The sequence below is a fragment of the Sturnus vulgaris genome, chromosome 8 (assembly GCF_052056855.1).
Source record: "Sturnus vulgaris isolate bStuVul1 chromosome 8, bStuVul1.hap1, whole genome shotgun sequence".
Classification (NCBI taxonomy): Eukaryota; Metazoa; Chordata; class Aves; order Passeriformes; family Sturnidae; genus Sturnus; species Sturnus vulgaris.
Genome location: NC_142250.1, coordinates 30352324 through 30366156, shown reverse-complemented (window position 1 = coordinate 30366156; position 13833 = coordinate 30352324). Strand labels below are relative to the sequence as shown.

The 13833-nt window shown below is 44.3% G+C and overlaps 1 protein-coding gene across 2 annotated transcripts in view; it reads right to left on the bottom strand.

The window, feature by feature from the left end:
* Positions 1-12460, bottom strand: part of VWA2 (von Willebrand factor A domain containing 2) — a 29089-nt gene extending 16629 nt beyond the window's left edge. The window contains exons 1-5 of one of the 2 annotated variants that reach the window (XM_088169355.1): positions 12263-12460; positions 7475-7691; positions 6801-6875; positions 4739-4872; positions 3322-3431 (exon numbers count right to left, since the gene is read on the bottom strand). In XM_088169355.1, coding sequence (XP_088025481.1) covers positions 3322-3431; positions 4739-4872; positions 6801-6875; positions 7475-7523 — 368 coding nt within the window. In that variant the 5' untranslated portion in view covers positions 7524-7691; positions 12263-12460. The remainder of the gene's footprint in view (positions 1-3321; positions 3432-4738; positions 4873-6800; positions 6876-7474; positions 7692-12262) is intronic. The other variant, XM_014872453.2, reaches the window with a different exon arrangement.
* Positions 12461-13833: the final 1373 nt, after the last annotated feature.

Sequence of the window (13833 nt, the reverse complement as noted above, 5' to 3'; positions counted from 1 at the left end):
AATAGTAAAAAACCACAAAAACAAAACAAAACCCCACGAAACAAAACCAAAGAAACAAATAGAAAGATAAAAAGAATAGAAATAGGACTAATAATAATACAAAGAAGATTGAGAAGATGGAGAAATAGTAGTAGTAAATAAGAAAGGAATTAAGCATAAGAACAAGAAAAAAAAAGAGTAAGAATGAGAATAAGAAAAAAGAGTAAGAATAAGAGAAGGAATAAAAAAGATTAAGAATAAGAAAAAGAAAAAAAGAAATAAGAATGAGAAAAAGAACACAAATAGGAAAAGGAATAATAATACGAAAAAGAATATGAAAATGAATAAATATAATTTAAACAAGAGTAAGAAAAATAAAACAAAGAATAAGAATGAGAATAAGAAAAGGAATAAGGACAAGAATAAGTTGATGCAGAAAAAGAGACTGTAGAAGTAAATACTAGGAAGAAGAAGAAGGAAAAGAAGAATAGGGATGATAATAAGATTATGATAATAAGATTATGATGATGATGATGATGAAGAAGATGAAATAATAGTAGTAGCAAATTAGTATTATTATTATAACAGCAATTAAACAAGCAATTATAACAGCAGGTTAAAATACGCATTCACACATCCTCTAGCATCACAGAATTGTTTAATTTGGGAAGGACCTCAAACACCATCTAGTTCCAACAGATATTCTTCTGCTCTTTTTCTCTCTTGACCTCTTTCCTATTTCTGTCTCTCTCCCTCGCATTTCTTGCAAAGAAAATCCATGTTAAATAAAATGTGTATATTGTCATCATATGGTCTCATTTGCACCTTCATTTGGGCAGAGGCATCTCTCCCTAAAACACATTCTCTGCCCAGCCTGTCTTCACAGCAGAGCTTCCCCAACCCTGTGAGGATCTCAGCTGCTCTCCTCTGAACTCATTCTAACAGGGCCACGTCCTTCTTGTGCTGGGGCCCCCAGACACAGATGCAGTGCTCCAGGTGGGGTCTCAAACAATGAACTAGAGGGCACAATCACCTCCCTTGGCCTGCTGCTCCTCACTCCTTTCCATGCAGCCCAGCCCAGGGGTGGCTTTCAGCTCACGCTGAGCTTCTCCTCCATCCACACCCCAAGTGCTTCTCCTCAGCCCCTGCCCCACTCAGCTCCTTCCCACACATGCCACAGACCTGGGGATAATAAAGCCACTAGAGCAGAGAGAACATTTCCACCTGTCTTCTGATTTGTCCAAGGAGTCATGCTATAAATAATTTCCTGAAATTGCCCTTTAGGGCTGCTTTTATTGCTGTCCAGAGCAATCCAGGGGAACCAAACCACAAGTGTCAGTCCTTCCTTGGAGGATTCAAATTCTTTGTCTGCATTGACACAAACACAACTCATTTGCTTTCTGAACATCCATCCTTTGCCTTAGCACCTGATTCCTGACCTGGCTGTTCTAGAAGAGCATTTCATCATGCTCAAGTTCACTGTTTTTCCATTTACCCTCTGATTTTCACAGAAACTTTTTTCATTCAGTACTTGCCACGTCTCTTTGCTTTGAACTTCTTCCTCCTCTGCACTCCATCATTTCCAAGCATACTTAGTGACCATGTGTTCATAGCAAGTCCAAATTCGTCTTTTTCTGACCAGATGTCTGTGAGATGTTTCAGTGAATAGTGCTTTGCACAAGGAAAAATGCACTGTGCATAGTCAGTGTGGTGACTAAATCTTGATTAACTCAATACACTGTGCCCATGTGAGCTCTGAGGATTAGAAAAGGTTAATAAAGAGCTCATTAAATTCAATTGCTTATTAATTTGCCTTTGGAGCTTCACTGGATTTTGACTCAATGGAAGTGTGTTTGAGGCATTACTCCAACAATTCAGATTTTTTCTGAAGTATAAGGAGATCTGGACTTTACCTGCTGTCTTTCTTCAGGGACAGCACTAAGAGCTGTAACCAGCTGCTGTATTTACATGAAAAAAATTAAAATGAAACTTAGCTTGAGATTATCACCAAGTATGGCTGGAACTGGCCAACGAATTCCAAAGTTATTTGGACAGCATTCACAGAGAGAGACCAGCAGTCTCCAAATAAATCACAAAAGCTTCACTTCAGTCTGGTGCTGCCTCCTTCCAAGTGCTGTCAGCTCTGGGCTGAAGTCAGGAAATGCCTCACTGGCCAAAGGCTCATCAGAAGCACATCAAGGAATCTCTCAAGCAAGATGTCAAACACCCTTTTTTTTTTTCAGAAGCCAACTGGAATCCATCCATAACTATTTTATCTACTTCAAAAAGTCAGCTTTTCATTTAAACTAGATGAAATAGCTGGGCAAAAAGTCACTATTTCTGTTTGATCTGTCAGCATCCCTCTGTTGTCATCAAGGAAATGCAGTGCCAGACAGCAAAGGCTGCTTCACTTTCTCTGTTCTCACAGACTTTGAACAACAACCAGAGAGGAGGAATGTGGTTTTTTTTTCCTGTAAGTTTTTCCTGTAACCGTACACAAGAGGTTTTCTTGATTTGCTAAACTCATCAAAAGGACTACAACAAAATCCAGCCAACTGATCTTGCTTGAAAAATGCAAAACTGATCACATTTGCTTGCAATATGTACAACATCCTGAGAGCAACAGATATCCATGGGAAATGTTGATCTAACCCTTAGTCCTAATGCAGATCAGCTAAAAGAGTAGACATTCACAGGCCTAACCAATAGCTCATCTATCATCAAAACAAGTGTTATTGTGGGGTGATTGTCACATCCTTGGTAGATCCAAATGTATTTCTCCAAGATGGAAAGTTTGGATTTTGAGAGGCTCTAAGGACAGCTCTTCTTTGGGCTTCTGGCTCCATTTCCTGGGGTCATGGGAAGATATCCAAGTTTTAATATTCAGAAAGAAAAAAGGTTTCCATCTGAAAACCTGAATTCAGCAAGCACACATAGATATCTACAGACCAGCAGTTTGTCACTAACTCATAGGACAAAGGAAATTGTAACCACCAAAAAATGAAGCAGCACACTGTGCTGCCTTGGCTCAGCCATGAGGGAACAACATACTTGCTTTTCCATGGAGGATGTAACCCACTGCCTGGCTCAAATAGACAGAAAGACCTGGAAAACTCTCTATTTACCATGCCATAATTTGTCCTCTATCAGCTTTCACTAAGACAGACCAGGTTTCACATTTTTAGTGGATTGTGGATCATTGACCACAGAGTTCATTTACCTCCCTCCCTGGGGACATCACACTGGTGTAAGCACAGCAGAGATTTCTAAACCTCAAAAACCCTCTCAATCCAGAGATTATTCATAGCCCAGAAAAACAGAAGAGCTGTAAAATAAGCTGACCTGAACACAGTTCTCTTGATTCTCTCCTTCACTTCTTGTTTGGTTGGATAAGAATCCAGTGGGAATTCAAGGTGAGGAGTTGAGCTAAACTGTATCATTCCTACACGAACCTAAAAGAAAAGGTTATAAAAGGTTCTGAAAGGTGTCTGTGAAAGTTTTACTCTTTTGATCAATTTACAAACTTGGGAAGACTAAATTGGATAGAGGCAAACTATTTGCTGTTGAGCTGTGGGCACTCTAAATGAACTTAGAAATAGAGCAGGAGCTCCAATATTATCTATACAGACTATAAACAAGGCAAAATAGTTTATCTGGAAACAACAGGAGCCTCTGCTGCTGTTAGAGGCAGCTCAAGATTTATCCACTCAGAGCAGCTCACAGCCTCAGGGACAGTAAGTTTATAAATAACATCTTCTGCACCAACCCATTTATACACTGTGCAGGCAATCTTTCCATTACCAAGAGCAGCTCCCTCTGGCACTGAGCACAGCAGGCAACACAAACCAAAACTTTTTCTAATAGTTCCTCTAAAACCATTTTCTCTAGTTGAAAATGCAAATAGCCTAAATGGTCTGCACTGGGCAATACATACAGAATACTTCACTGAAGTCTTACAGGACTTGTAATGTGACCATTCCAAAGGTGAAAAGACTACTAATTTTCAGTCCAGTCTATGTGAGGATTAAGTGAAAGACTAGCAGAAAGATGGCATTTAAAAAATAAAACAAAACATACCACCAAATCTGGAAATATTAAATATTCACTGACACAACCTTCCCAAAGACCTGATACTCATTTGGAAAGGCTCTGGCATGGAATCAAGTCCAGCAATAATCCCAGCCTGCTCCAAGGCCCTCAGCTGAGGTAGTGATGTGGGAATGATGCACACCTGGAACTGCAGCCAGTCTGGCTTGAAATCACCTCAGACATGAGGATGTCTCATTCAGGCCCAGAGGTGCCTCAAGGCTGACTCCACGGAGCAAGACCTGAGACTACAGCAGCACAGCACCCATCTCCCTTTAGGGGAATCAGAGCAAGCAGACTATATCATTTACATCTGTACAGAAACTGGTTAACTTCACAGAGATTAATTCTGCAGCTTTCCAAGGAAAAGCAAGAGGAAGATCCAACTAATCTATGAGCTTCCAAAATAAAATCAGTTAAAAAAACCCCAAATTATAATCTTTAACCTGAAGGACTATGTCTTTTCTCAAATTCAAAAGGAGCTGTTTAAAATCTGAAGAATCAAGAAGCATCCTCCAATCACACTGCTTCACAAACTGCATCTTTCTGAATAAATACTCTGCCCCCATGGCAGCTGGCAGGTTGACTTCTGCAATTTCACTCAGCACGTTACCACTGGCCTTTAGACACACTGCCAAGTTGTTTGAAAATTGAAGATATTCCTGATGCTCACTCTGTCTGGATGGATGTCGAAGGCATCACAGAGCTTGCTTGCAAAGTGCTTGGACCTTTCAAAGCTTCCTTTGCCAATGCTGTAGGAGCCATCCAGGAGGAAAAGGACATCTAATGAGGCAGAGCACTGCATCACTAGGAGAAAAAAATATATACACTGTGAAACTGCACTCTGTTAGCCCTACTCTCTGGAAACAGGCAGCCAAGAGGTGAAAATCCAGACAAATTGCAGAGGATGGACAGGGGCAGCCCAGTGTTCACAACCCAAAGCCCACATGCACCCCTGCTCTGGCCTGCAGCAGCTCCAGCTCAGCTCTGCCAGACTCACCTCGGAGTTCAGAGCCCCAGCCTGGTCTCAGTGACAGCACAGGAGCAGCCAGTGCAGTGAGGGATCACCAAACACAGCAGAGATGCTCTCTCAGAGAGGACATGGAGGGAGGGGTGAGCAGCAGGGAAAGGCAGCCCTGCCCAGTGGGACCTGCAGGCTCTCCCAGCCCAAGGCACACATGTAAATCCAGGAGGCATTGCAAAGTCTACCAAGCCCCACAGAGCCCTGTGTGTTTCATCTGCAGCATATTTTTCAAAGCAGGCTCTTATTTTCCTAAACACTAATTCACTGAACAGCTCCCAGACATTGACAGAAACACTTTTCATGAAAATCTGCCTTTTATCTCCTCTTCAGAGATGTGTCTTTGTATCACCCCTGCCTGCATGAACACGACTGCTCCCAAGTATAAGTTTCTGAGGTGCTTTTGCTGTAGTGGAAACCCACAATTTCACTGACATAAATAAATAAAAGGCAGATTGCAGACTATGAAGAGTCATTTTCAAAGAATTTAAAGGGAAATTTTAAAGCCTCTTCTGCAGCCAGAATCAGCTTCAAGGGAAAAATAATCCAGAAGTTCAATAGAGATCAAGCACACCCACCCCTTAAGAGCTCTTTTGGCCAGTGACATTACTCTACCCCCATTAGTATAATCTTCTCATTACCACTACTTTTCCCAAATCATTCCTGCTAGCCAAAACCTGAATTTATAATTAGGGTTTTCTAATACCAGATTACAGGGATTGAAAGTTGTGAGGCATTCCCTTCTGGGTCACTGGCTCTCCTAACAGGGCACCCAGCCCTGGCCTGGGGTGCTGTGTTGAGGACAAGCTGGAGCACAGCCTCCCTGCCAGCACGGTCCTGGCTTGTCAGCCTTGCTCTCGGAGCTGGGCTGGACCTGGAGCTGCAACAGGGCTGTAATCCCTGCCTAAGCATGCACAGGGAAAACTGCAGAGCCCCCAGCTTGGGCTCAGCATGGGGAAACACTCCTCGGGTGGCTGTGCAGCTGAGGGCTGCAATGCAGCTCTTCTACAGGGATATGGATGTCTGCCCCCACCAAGGGACTCTTGGGGATGTGCAGCAGGGAGAAACACCCAAACACCCATCCTCAGGATGGAAAGTCTGAGCTAAACACATGGTGCTGCAGGATAGAACTGGAGGGCATGCCTGGCATGGGAATAAATGCAATCTATTCCTTGACAGACAATAGAAAAAAAAGTGGCTATCATGAGAGAATTCACCATAGAGTTTATCAGTAACTGATTGCAAGAACAGCAAGGGAGCTGCAGGTGAACATGTACTGGCCGCCAGAGCCCCATCACCCCTGATGCCAACAACCTGACTGTGCTGGCTGTACAGCATGAAAACACTACCCACGTGGGAGGTCTGATCAAAACTGTAATTAAACACAGCTCTTTAGATCAGGATTGCTTGGATCAGACTCTGAAGGAACTGACAGAAACACCATCCAGCTGGCAAATAGCCAATTTGGGAAAAACAGAGAAGATCATGTCCCAGAAGAGCTTACACCAAGGATGAAAGCCAGGCTAGGGTAGAGGCAGCCACAGTGCTGTGATTGCCAGAGCATTGCTGGGGACTTCATGGACTGAAGAGAGGCTAATAAATGTAAATAACTACAACAACAAAAAGTTTTTAAAACCCCCAAACAAAACACACCAAAACCAAAGAAAGAGGGAATTCAGAAATAGAAAATACTTGCTTTATAAAACAAACTTACACTGGCCAGCAGCTGAGATCTTGCCAATCATCTCTTGGCCAACATGGATTTGTTGTATACCCAACACCAGTAAAGCTGTAGGATCAAACAGATAATCATCCATGAACAAGACATACAGGATTTAACCTATAACAGCAAAAATGCTGGTTTGCTGTATAGGTTTCACAGTTGCAAAAAAAAATTTGGTGACACAGCAGTGTACCTGTGTCAGATACACAGCAGGGACACAGAGAATGAAAAATGACAAGGACATGACTCCAGCACACAGGACAGTCTCTCTGCTCACTGCATGCAGGGTCACAGTGCAAGAATGAGAGCTAGGCCAGCCTTAGGCTTCTGAGATTGCAGCCATCAACACTGGATATATTTATGCACTTTTAATATCATAGCATCAGCTTTTTCCACATCAGTTAGACACTTTACATATAGATCAAATTCTCAGATTCTCAGAAAAAAAATCTCAAATTCTCAGGTGTTCAAATTCTCAGAAAAGCTATTTCTCCAGGTACTATTTTCTCCCCTTTTGTGTGAAACTATGTTTCAGAAGTTTTTCCCTAAACCTCGTGGAGAGGCATTGACTTGGCTTTCATTCCTCAGAGTGAAGAACTGCAGTTGGAGACAGGGAAGCACCCGAGACAAAAAACACTGATGCAAAACGGCAGCTTTGAACATACCTTGGGAAAGCAGGAAAACGCAGATGGACTCAAATGACAAGAAGTTCATGGTGACAAATCTGGAGGAAAAAAAAACAAAAAGAAACAAAAGGGGAGAGGAATAGAAATCCAGTTCCTAAAGCCAATTTCTTTACCTGCAGCTGATCATCTTCGTCCTGGGTGTTTCAGGTGATGAGTTCAGAAACATTTTATCTGAGAGGCAAAAGTAACTCCTGCCCTGGGGAGAAGGGTGGGGAACAAATAGAAAGAAAAAACGTGAAAATGAGGGAATAATAGAGAAGGAAATCTCTCAACATACTCCTCTCCTTTCCCATCCGGAGAGAGCAGCCCTGGGGAGGGAGGGACAGCCAGCCCTGCCTCCTCTCCCCTCCCTCTTGTGTGCACCTCCCTTTCCCAGCTGAGCCCCAGCAGGGTCCCGTGTGCCCGGGGAAGCCGAGCAGGGCCGGGCAGGGCTGGGCAGAGCAGCTCCGGAGCTTCTCCGAGCCCAGACCGAGCCGCGTCCCCCGATCTCCCCCAGCAGCTCCGGCTGGGACGGCCCCGCTCAGCTGAGCCCAGCTCAGACCTGGCCCTCGGCTCCTGCCCATCCCCGTCTCGGGTCTCCAACAAGACACAACCCCAGGCTCTTGCATGCCTTGTGTTTTACAAGGATTGGCTTTCTGGGGAGATGTTTTTTATACATAACTGTCCAGCAAACTCAATTTTCTGCTCATTTTTCCTTTGAAATCTGCAAGGCTGCCATCACATCATAGGTAGACTTCAGTGACACTTTCAAGAATGCCCAGATTCAAACGAAATGTATCTAGTAGAGCTGTTGGCTTTCTATTTCAGACATGTCTATTTATTTTTTCTCCAGATTAAAAGCACTCACTAGACCAGATTCCTGATGGGTCTCTGCCCCTGTCATTGCAAAAGCAGATTTTCTTCATGTAGTTGAAGACAAGCAAGTGTGTTTCTTGATAACCAGCTCTAATCATTGTTTTTCCAGAATCCAGGATGGATTTTTCTCAGGAAAGACTTGTCTCTGCAACAAATGATATATCCCTCACATCAGACAAGGCAAGATACCTAAAGCAGGCCATGCTCAGTTACCTGCATGGGTACAAAATGAAGAGAGGATTAAGAAATCCCCTCTGGGATCACCCCACTAGAGATTACAGACATAAAAACACTGTCTTGCAGTGCCAGGTGCATCAAGCATCACCCTTCAGCACATCCTCCCAACACCCCCACCAAATGAACAGGCCAATGTCCCAGGCTGGGGTAAGCAAAGGGAGATCAACACAGAACATGACTTCATTGGGGAAGCCCCACTGTGTCCTACAGGAGCTTCCAGCCCTGCAAATGCCACAGAGGAAAGGTCATTCTCCTGCCATGCCTCAAGGACATTCTTCCTAGGAGCTGTTTGCAGAGTGCACATCACCCAAAGCCAGACAGGCCTCTGCTTGCAGTCAGGGGTTGTGGGATTTCACATTGTTTTCATACAAAACATTGACAGGTCAAGATGTATCAACAACTTGGTTTTATCTTGGGTTTAAATCAACTAATCTGCAGGATGAATTCTTTGCCTTTTAGCCCAGCCAGACTCTGAGCAACAGGAATTGAAAGAAAACTTCATCATCACCTGCTGCTCATCAGCATTAGCCCAGGATTAGCAGCAGCAACCTTAGCAGCTTTGGTGGGGGGCAGGGTGTTGAGTGAAGGACATTTTCATTTTATCTTCTCAGCCATTAAGATAGGGAATTTTAATAGTGTCTACCTCAACAACGAGTCAAAAATATTTTTTTTTAAATCACACTAAATCAAAACTCCTATTTTTGTACCGAGATTCTCACTTGTACACATCAATATGATGGCAACTTACTCAAAGCTGAGTTGTAACCATGTGTACTGTGCTTGGAGGAGTGAGACCAGAGATGGGAAAGAGAGGTAAAAGGGAGAAAAGCTCCTCTTGACAAGTACCTTCCCAATATGACTTTCAACATTGCAAAATATCACTTATTTGAATAGGGGAGAAAGCAGGAAAGATGACACTGCACATTCATTAAACCACATTCTCAACAAGCCGAGCAACCTCCTGCCACTGCTGAGGAATGGCCCCAGCTTGCTGAGGGGAGATCACTGCTACATGTTCATCTGATGTTCAGATGTAGGGAGGAGAGAACAGATCAATCTTCCTGTCTCCTTTTTCAGTCTCTCTCAGCTCGTTTTCCATAAGTAAATTTTATTTTTTTCTTCTTGCCAAGGTTTGGAGGCAGTGGGCAATTACTGTTAGGAGCCCCACGCATCCCCTCTGCCCAGCCACGGGCATTGCTTGGGGGCAGCTCACAGTGGGATCTGAAACTGAAAGGGTAAGAAGGAGGACAACGAAAAAATGTTTAACTTCTCCTTAAAACAAACATTGCAAATTTCCGTCTAAAAGTTTTGACAATGTTTTTCTCCAAGGGATAAACAGGATCAAATTTCCAGAAGATGCTCTACAAAGCCAGTTTATTTATTCTCCCCCACCCAGTTCTGCGACAAGGGTGTTTTGAGAGGCTCTTTTCCCCTGTGCAATAAAGGCTCCTGGACATAAAGAGACCTTGATCTTGCAGCCTTGCTCACGTGGGGTACTGTCAAAATCAACATGCTGCACATCAGATCCTGTACAACCCATGAGTTACAGAATAAAAGACACTTTTCTGACCTGACAGCTGTTGTTTAACTTACTGTGTAGTTTGTTCTGACAGAAGTGCTTATGCTACTGACTTTGCTTTGCTAAAGTAGCAGGAGTATCTCCATGAATGTGTCGCCTTTTTAATCTTTTCCCACATGCAAACCCACCCAGTGGAGCCAGAGCCTGCCTGAGCATCACAAGCACATGATGCTTGCAGCAGTGGGTAGCCAGTATGGATGCTGGGAAGAAATGTTTTATGGAGTGGTTGAGAAAAGGAGGAAAGTGATCTGCAGGAATTTGGTGTCCTAGGACAAAGAACAGCATTGAAAATAAACAGGCAAACAATGTAATTATATTGAGGTTATAAAAGCATACATGTAACTTTGTCACACACCGCAGTGAGAACTCATTCAAGGCTATGGGTTCTGGAGCAATTACCGTAATTGGTTTTGTCACCCCTCACCTGAGCTGTGCAAAGCTGGGCAGGGAATCTCCAGCTGGGTGTCTGGCCTGACCTGCTCTGCTTTGCACCAGCCAGAAACATCCAGACCTGAGGTGGATCAACTACTGATCTACCTATGACAGGAGCAGGTGTGAATGGTTCCCAAAGAATGGAGTGGGAGAGCTGTCACCTTCAGCGATTCCCTAGAGGAGAGGCTGAAGGGAGAGGAAAAATCCTTTTTTAATGTCTCTGGCATTCAATGTAATTCTCAGAATATGATACGTGCCAAGATCATCTCATACCTACCCCCTATTACAAAACTAACCCCAAAACTAACCTTATCTTCCTGCTGCATCTCTGTGAGCCCCAAAGGACAAGCCACAGCCTGGGAATTATCTCCAGGGTGTCACTCCCACAAACAGGTACAAGCTGTTACCTGCATGCATTTTCAGGACAGTGGCCTGTGCACCCTTCCTAAAGGCCCTACTTCAGAAAGTAGGGATCTTTCACTTTTGTTTTGGGGTTTTTTTTTGGGGGAGGGTGGGGAAGTTGTTTTGTTTTGGCTGTTTTTTTAGAGCTGTGATAGGGTCAAGAGACATGTACTTTCTAGGCCATTACATCTACTTATTCCTCTTAGAATCTTCCTGGAAGACCCAGACATCTTTAAGAGCACACACTGAAGATGACACGGTTGATACTCCAACATACAGAAGATAAGAAGTGGGTCAGAACACACTCTGCCTGTCCACCACAGCCCTTGCTGAATAAAGTGGGAAAATCTGATTGCATGGAGAATTTATCTCACAGTGATGCCCCATCTTTACTGTGCAAAATAAACAAAAAGGCTACTTCCATTTCTTTCTTGAATTATCTGGACACATTACAGATATCATCCCAGGCCCTTTTTTCCTTTCTTGATTATCAAGTCTTGATCACGTTATTGTGTCTTTTGCAGAAATATTCCTATTACAGACATGAGACACAACCTGCTGGAAAGCCTGCCCTGGCAGGCTCAGCCTTTTCCCCTGGCCGCACCCCAAAAGTGCTAGAAACAAAGTAATTACAGCACTGGAGAACGGGCTGAGTCTGGTTTCCTGGGTGGTGTTTTTTGGTTTTTTTACTAATGCAGCATGGAACTATTTATTTATTGAAGAGATTCACGCCGTTTTCCAGCCAAGCCTCGGCGATCCCCGCTCTGAGCTCGGGATTTCCTGCGCGGGGACCAGAGGCACAGCGGCCGGGGCTCCTCCAGACCCGGGACAGGACTTTGGCTGCGGAACCCTTTTGGGTGCCTCCTGCCCCGTCCTTCCTGTCCCGGGCTGCACAGGGGCTCTGAGCCGGCTGCGGTATCTCCGCTGCCCGCGGACCCCGTCGACGGGACAGCGGGGTGTCCCCGCCAGGAGCGCCCGGCCCGCTGCGAACCAGCGCCAGCCCCAGGGGGGAAGGATGTCCTGGGCTCTCCATCGCCTCCCCGGGAAGGCTCTCCCGGGCTCTCCATCGTCTCCCAGCCCTGAGGAGGCAGCGGCCCGGAGCAACCGGAGGAGGAGTCGGGCAGGAGCTGCCCTCGAACGCCGCTGAGCGAGCGAACCCCCAGCACCTCTCAGCCCTGCACGGCCCCTACCCTCCCAGCCGGAGGTTTAAGATGTTCTCAGTCAAAAACGGAGGGAAAAAAGCTCTGCGAGTCGCACTTTACCTTTTCTCGGCAGACAGCGCACCTGCGGGGGTTATGAGCAGCCTTCTCCCCACCTGGATTTACACCGTGTCCTGCCTCTGTGACAGCCTCTCCTCCACATCCCTCACTACGAACTGGGGGATGGGGAAACAACGGCAGGAACACCCACATTGCTGTAGGTTACGTTCAGGAGGAACATCGGTGTATCCACTCCTCCCATAGACTCCGTACAGCCAAAAATGTCAGCAGCCCTGGAGCCCAGCCAGCACGTCTGGCAGCAGCACCGAGCAGTACAGTCACACGGCCACTCGGCCTCACAGCAGCCCCAAAGAAGCTTCATGTAGGATTCAATTTGTTTTTGAGAATGCTTTTCCTAATGCTTGTTTTTTCCACAGAAAACTGTTCTTGACCTGTGGGTAGAAGTACCATATTCACACCTACTACATCTGGAGAATGTAAGGGGCCTGTTTTATGTTTTGATATTAGCCTTATTATTATTATTCTATGCCAGTACTAGTAGTTGTACAGAACTGGGCTCTTTCAGTCAAAGAAGAGCTTTCACACCTCTTCCCACACAAAACCTAAACAGAGATCAGTAATTTTTGCATTAAGCAAAACACACCCTTGTGTCTACTTCACAGTATGCAGAGTTAGGAATGGAATGCATCAAATGCTAAATAATAAATAATTTCAGTCAAACCCAGTAAGCAAAGTATACTCAAGTTCTTCCAACAGTGCTTCATAAATTAAAATTATCTTGTAAGGATAAAAAAGCCTTGTTGTTTTGCAGTGCTAGGTAATTGTTTATTAATTTCATACTGCTGTTCTAGACTTCCAGTTCACTTTTGTTTTTCTTGTTCAGAAAGGAACAAGGATTTTATTTGTAAGAGCATGCACGTTACTGTCTAAGCATAGATAAACACAATCCATAGGTGACAGTTCATCACTTCAAGAAAAGATTTCAAGTAGAGATTAAAACTAGCAGAGAAAAAAACAATGCAAGAGGAACCCAAGGCCACATGAGGAACTCCAGTGGGTTTTCCACACTTTTTTCTTGATTTGTTACTATATCAATTCTCCCAAGAGTTTATCTGAAAAGGTGTGAACTAAGTATCTGAACCACATGAAGTCTCTTCTCCAAGTAAGCATTGGCATGTGCCTTTGCAAAACACCAACCACTGCTTTCCAGTTTTGTTTTTTTACCCAAGGAGAACAAGCAAAAATTCACTTTTCCTTTGTCCTGCTTCTGAAATGCTTTTGGCTACTGCATTCAAACTCATCTTCTGAAATGCAGAGAGAAAGTGCTAGGAGAGGGAGGATGTGGACAAGTGAACAAGAGGTGTGGGAGTACTAGAACACCAGTGAGGTGCTTCGCATGGGGGCAAATGCTTGTGCAAGTCACTCTGGTCCCAGGGAGTCAAAGGACGCTTGACAAAGCCACAACCAGGGGCATGAACAAAACTCTAGAAATCCAAGTGCAAACATTCATCTAATTATTAGTAACTGCAAGAATAGGATGCAACAAAAACTAAAGACAGGAAAAAGAAATATGAGGCAATTCGAGTGTAATAAAACATAAAGTCAAAGGAAAA